Source organism: Macrobrachium nipponense, chromosome 15 (assembly GCF_015104395.2).
Source record: "Macrobrachium nipponense isolate FS-2020 chromosome 15, ASM1510439v2, whole genome shotgun sequence".
In the NCBI taxonomy this organism is placed as follows: domain Eukaryota; kingdom Metazoa; phylum Arthropoda; class Malacostraca; order Decapoda; family Palaemonidae; genus Macrobrachium; species Macrobrachium nipponense.
This window is the reverse complement of record NC_087208.1, coordinates 25,935,663-25,942,327: the sequence shown is the minus strand read 5'-3', so window position 1 is coordinate 25,942,327 and position 6,665 is coordinate 25,935,663. Positions and strand designations below refer to the sequence as shown.

General features: G+C 43.5%; 1 protein-coding gene across 1 annotated transcript in view; it reads left to right on the top strand.

The window, feature by feature from the left end:
* LOC135227049 (F-box only protein 5-like) overlaps nucleotides 1-6,665 on the top strand; it is a 36,722-nt gene that overhangs the window by 6,968 nt on the left and 23,089 nt on the right. The window contains exon 2 of the mRNA XM_064266855.1: nucleotides 503-724. Within this exon, the coding sequence (XP_064122925.1) occupies nucleotides 513-724 (212 nt within the window). The 5' untranslated portion in view covers nucleotides 503-512. The remainder of the gene's footprint in view (nucleotides 1-502; nucleotides 725-6,665) is intronic.

Below are 6,665 nucleotides of genomic sequence, written 5' to 3'. Positions count from 1 at the left end.
TTGGAGAAAAAAAAAAAAAGAAATTATGAGTGCCGTAACACTTGTTTTCTTGGATATGCATTTGACATTAAATTGTACTACTTCATAATTTTTAAATGAAATATAAAAAGCTTGTAATACTGAAACAATGTCTATCCAACTGTAGGTTTTTGTTAAATTATGCCATTTGTAATGGTTTTCAGTTAAAATGTAGAACCGAATGACATCATGACAAGACCAAACGTTTACATAACGTTCGAATTCACCAAATGAGACTTAAAAATTATCTATCTGAAGTAGTGTTTCCACAGCAACTAAGAAGTTCTTTGTCAAAGAAAATGTCATTATTCCTAGTTCAAATTTGAATTACATGTTGAAAGCGGTCTTGTTGAGCTCTGATAAGAGTAGTATAACTAATAATATTTTGGTCAGACTGATTCTAAATAGTATGTGAGGTTACATAAACAACTTTGAAGGACTTTACAGGTTATTTTGTAGTCATATAATGTATTTTATTTTTCAGGTGATCAAATATGGAATCTGTTAAAGGTCCTTATATTAGGCCTGAGGGCAGGAGAAGCCAGCGGTTGAAATCGGTTTCAGAGAGTTCAACAAATGACTCAGGATACAGTTCAGAAGTGTTTACATCCCCTGAGTCTTCGAGGGGTTCATTGAATCTTGGTGTCCCTGCTGAGACCTCTGTTAAAGGGCCTTTATCATTTGATGGTCCTGCAACAAGAGCGAGGTAAGTCACATTCACAGAGGTTTTAGGATGTGTTCATTGAATGCTGTTGTCCTGTTGCAGGTTTTTAGTTGTCATTTTTTATTTTCTCAGATTTTTATTTGGTATCTTGGGGTTAAAGAATATAATATCTTGATTTTGGAGTTTACCATAAGACTTTCAACTGCTCTACTGATGTGCTAGAGTGTGTATTTTGTTCATATACAAAACAAACCTTAGGTCTTAACAGTAGGATAATACTAGCGCCAAGCTGAAAAATCAGTAGAATTAATTAAAAACTTGTGTGATCCAGGGACTATTGGCATCTCTACCAGGTCATGGGGCATTGTAGTTCCCAGAATGGCCTGGGCGTCCCGTTACCCATCAGTTACTTTCCTACCGTCTTTAAGGGGGCCAGCCGGAACCCTTATATATGGGGGTATAGGGTGAAAAATGCAAAGTAATGAAAAAATTCATGGAGCTTCATATGGCAATTGAGAATACATATACAAAATATTTCATCATAATTCCTCTTACTTTTGTAGTTACAGGGTAATTAGTAAACATAACTCAATAGGCCAAAAACATTGATCCGTACAAGAAAATGCAGTATTTCTTCTGTTATCCTAAATTTTGATAATTATTGTCAACGATATTGCGAGCAAGTCTGCTACCAAGTAAGTAACCACGATTCAGTGCGAGCACAAACCCCAAGTAGTCTACACGTTCGAGTTTCACCTCTGACATTCGCTTGCTTTTACGTATGTTTATCTTTGTTTCGGCAAGAATTTCATCATGCCAATAAGGAAAAGACAAGCAAAACATCTCGCTAACATACAGACGAAGAATATTCGCTCTAATATGATTACAGATTATCATATTATACGCGATATTAGCTTAGTTAGTGAAGAGAGAGAGGGAGGGTTGCATAGTAATTAACGCCCCCGTCTTGCCTGACGCACACATCACACTGTGCCCCAGGCTACGATCTTTGAGCAAAGGGATCTTCATTTATAATAAATTCATAGTTTTGGTATTAATACCAAAAAGGTAATATGAAATTCATAATAATCATGATTTATTAACATTGTCTTTGTAAAAAGAGAGTACACCTTCGAGTTTCACCTCTGGCATTCTCTTGCATTTACGTTTGTTTATCTTTGTTTCGGCAAGAATTTCATCATGCCAAAGAGGAAAATACAAGGAAAACATCTCGCTAACATACAGAAGAAGAAAATTCGCTGTAATAAGCCAAGTTAGTGAAGGAGAGAGAAGGAGTTGCTTAGGAAGGAGTGCCCCGTCTTGCCTGACGCAGTGCCCCAGGCTACGATATATGAGCAAAGGTATCATCATTTATGATTAAATTATGTTAAATAAGGGATTTTGACGTAGGAAAAATCTATTTCTGGGCGAGGAAGCCGTGTCGCCCAGTGAAATGTGTCCTCTTTAGCACTATTTCTAGAAAAATATTGCTATGATACCAGAGAACTGCTAAATTGGACATGTCAGAAGTCTCTGACTCGCTCACCTAAATAAAAGGTGTCGGTATAGAACTGGGGCGAGTGTTAAACACTACCACAGTAACCCCTCCAATTAGCCTTTTCCTCATCAAAAGACCCTGAAAACGGGGAGCCGACCTATAGGTCACACCCAGCTACCCTGTTGAAGGGGACTGAGGCGTCATACTTATCGATAGCAAGAAGCTTGGTGCACAGCAAGGGGGGAAAAAAGGAAAAAAGGGGGTGATTTCACTGGGCGACACGGCTTCCTCGCCCAGAAATAGATTTTCCTACGTCAAAATCCCTTTTCTGGCTCAGCCGTGTCGCTCCGTGAAATTGTACCAGAGAAACACCAAGCTATACTATCCTGAAAGGAAAATCATATTAATGAAATCAAAGGAAATAATAAAATAGTTTAGAATTGGAAAAAATACAATTTATTTACAAAATATACTATATAGCCAAAACATGTGGCAACATTTGCAATAAGTCACAAACATAATAAAATAATTACAGATAATTTGTATGTACGTAAAACTATACATGATTATACACTTATTCTAATAGCTAAGGCATTTGCTGAGGTAGGTAAAATGCTAATGAGGCTGGCATAATTGAACAGATTCATATGACACAAGGACGGTACTATAATGATGTAGCAGTGGGAGACACTGGCCTCCCTGCAGCTATTGCATGATATTTAAGATCCTCTAAAGACTTAAGGTAGTGCTTTTTGAAAACCAGGGTGACTTCCAACCAGTATACTTCTTCAGATCATCAAAATCCATATATTTGAAGAAGTTAACAGAAGTTGCTATTGCCCGAATGTCATGTACCTTGGGGAATGACCCTGGGCTGGCTTTCTTGATAAAATATAAAATCTGCTGCCTAATGCCTTTTAGAGATAGTGTACCACCATCTTTTCTAAAGAAAAGGGGGCCTTCGGAATAGGTAGACGTCCTAGATAAATAGTCCTTAAGAGTTTTAACAGGACATAACGATGGATCCTGCGGAAGCGGGACAATCTTCCATGGAGACCACCTCATCAAGGGATCTTCATTCTTAGCTAGAAATTGCTTATTTGGCGAAAGCAACACGTCCCCCGAGGAAAGGAACTCAATATGCGCTGCATCTCTAGATAAAGATGACAGCTCTGATATTCTGGCACCTGAAGCTAGACTCAATAAGAACAGAGTTTTACGCAAAATGGTTTGGTAATCACATTTGAAGTTGTCTGTTTCCGAGGCTAACCTAAGAACATCATTAAGAAACCATGACACTGACGACGGTCTGTGAACGGGCCGTAGACGTGCACATGCCCTTGGGATAGAGGTGAAATAAGACTCGGTTAGATTGATACCAAACCCGAGAAGAAAAATCTTTTTCAGAGCTGACTTAGTGGTTGTAATTGTTGCAGCTGCCAAGCCTTGTTCAAACAAAGACCTGAAGAAGGTTATGGCCACGTTCAATGTCATTACTTTGATATTTGATTCTCTGAGGAACGAAGACAATTTCTTAACTGCTGAGTCATACTGGCGAAGCGTAGACTCTCTCTTGTCTGACTCCAAGAACAACATGTTCTGTGGATCAATGTCGCCTACTCTCTTACCTGCAAACTTCATGAAAATCCATAAAGTTAGGGTTTTGTGAAGACCTGAGGAATCGAACACAGTCCTCGTTTGAACTTGTTGCGATAGTCTCAAGTCCGGGAGAGGGTGAGGGCGAAGACCTAGTTCCAGGAGAAGGGGAAACCAGTTGCTCTTGGGCCAGTGAGGGGCTATGAGAGCCACCTGGCCTCTGAAGGATCTCAACTTGTGCGCACCTTCAGGAGAAGGTTCACTGGAGGGAATAAATAGATTTTCGACCACTGGTTCCAATCTATGCTCAGGGCGTCCGTAGCGTATGCCCAGAGGGTCCAGATTGGGGGCTACATAACAAGGCAGCTTGTGGTTTGCCTCTGTGGCAAACAGATCTACTTCTAGACCTGGTACTCTTTGGCAAACCCTCTCGAAGGATTCTTGGTCCAGTGACCATTCTGATTCCAGAGGACCGACCGAGACAGGGCGTCTGCCACTACATTGTGGACTCCTGCCAGGTGAGTAGCCGACAGATGCCAGGTGTTCTTGGCTGCTAGAGAAAAGATTGCTATCATCACGTGGTTCACATGACTTGACTTTGAACCACCTCTGTTTATACAGTGTACTACTACTGCACTGTCGAGGACCAACCTGATATGAGTCTTCTTTGGAGGACGGAGCTTTTTTAAAGTCAGAAACACTGCCATAGCTTCTAGAATGTTGATGTGAAGTGTTTGGAAGTGAGGTGACCAAGTTCCCTGAACCTTCTCGTGCTGTGAATAACCTCCCCAACCTGTCAGCGATGCGTCCGTATGCACCACTAGGGAAAGAGGGAGGAAACTGCAACGGTAACTCCTTGGCTAGGTTGGCGGCCTTTGTCCATGGGGCGCAGGCGTTTTCTGAGAATCAGAGGTATCCGGGCGAACTTGTCGCGACACTTGGCATTTGCCTTCGAACGCCAAACTCGATTGATGTCCTTGAGCTTGGCTTTCAACAGAACGTCCGTGACTGAGGCAAACTGGAGCGAGCCTAGGATCCTCTCCTGATTCCTTCTCGAAGTCTCTTTGCACTTTAAGAATTCTCTTGTTGCCTTGGCAATCTCCTTTCTCTTTCCTGCTGGAATGGAAAGAGTGTGAGAATCCAAGTCCCAATGAATCCCTCAGCCACTGGAACTTGGACTCCGGGGTCAACCGGGACTTGGTCCTGTTGATCTTGAACCCTAAATATTCCAGGAAAGACATGACCTTGTCCGTGGCTTTCATACATTTGCCTTTGTCCATCTCCCAGATTAGCCAATCGTCTAGGTACGCCACCACCAATATACCCTGGGATCTTAGCTCCTGCACCACTGCCTCCGCCAGTTTCGTGAAAACCCTTGGTGCTATCTTCAGCCCGAAGGGCATTACTTTGAAGGAGTAGGCTTCTTTCCCTATTTTGAAGCCGAGGAATGGTCGGAAGTGCCGAGCTATCGGGACATGATAGTAGGCGTCTGTAAGATCTATAGAGGTGGTGACGCCCCGCCCCACGGGGAAGTAAGGTCCGCACCTGAGAGATGGTTCCAGCATTTTGAACTTGTCGCAACGAATTGTACAAGTTTAGACGGGACAAGTCTAAGATCACCCTTCTTTTGTCGGTCCCTTTTTTCTTTGGGACGCTGAATAGACGACCCTGAAATTTCAAGTTCTTCGTCTTGGAGATTGCTCCCTTCTGGAGAAGGTCTTGGAGTAATCCATCAATTCCTGCGTTTGTTCCTGATAGAAGGTGATGGGTGGAGGAGGACCTTTGATCCAACTCCAGCCTAGGCCTCTGGATACTATGCTTTTTGCCCAACTGCTGAACCCCCAACGATGACGAAGAGGTTACAGCCTGCCTCCTACCTGAGAACTTCATTGAGATGATGAAGGCCGGGATCCTCTGCCTGACCTTGCACCTCTAGTTCGCCCTTGGGCTCTGGCTCCTCCGCGCTGGCGAAAGGATCCTCTAGCCCTGCCACCCCTAGCAACTCTGGTAAAGGGTGAAATGCCCGACTCTCATAGACCGGGTTAAAAGCGGGCGACACTGAATACTGTGAGGAGGCCTGTTGGTTAGACGGCGGCGAAAGGAAGACAAATTGATGCTGTTGCTGAGGCTGAGCCTTAGAAGTCGAAGGCTGGGATACCTGTTGAATTGGAACAGCTTGTAGCACAGGATCTGTTGCGGGACTTGGAAAGGTAGGAACTTCCTTTGCCTCTTCTTACCCCTAAAACTGGAGGAAGAAGACTCTGATTTCCTTTTGAAAGGGATTCCCCAACGCAACCTGATGCTTTGGTTAAGACGTGATGCCTCGTTCTGAACCTCGGATACTGCTGAAGCTGGGAAGAGATCTGCACCCCAGATTGAGGAAGCTAGAAGCTTGTTGGGTTCGTGCCTTATCGTCGCCCTCAGAACAGAACATGCTTCCTGCAATTTCTCCTAGCAATCGCAAAGTAAACGTACAAGTCACATTGCATGCTTAAAGTAACGACTTCGCAATGACCTTAAACAGCAGCTCCTGAGCGTACTCCCGAGCCGCCGTCTCTGTCATCACTAGGGAGTTAAGAGACCTTGCGAGACGTGTCTTAGCGTCAAATTCGGCTTGGATCAATGCCTCTGACAGCCTAGGAAGGCGTTCACTAAACAAGGTGATTGCACAATCTGGCTTCAGCTTGCCCTACCGAGAACGTAGCTGGCAAATCCTCCCACAAATCCTCCCTACCTGGGAGTAGTAAAGATGTGGGATCTGTCTCCCTAATGCTGGGGCATGGGCTCTTCTCGAGTCACTGCCTGGAGTGTTAGTTCTGCTACCTTTGATGTAAAAGGTAAGGGGTTGCCGACATCAGTTGTAAACATGGTGAAAGGACTTTTAAAAGC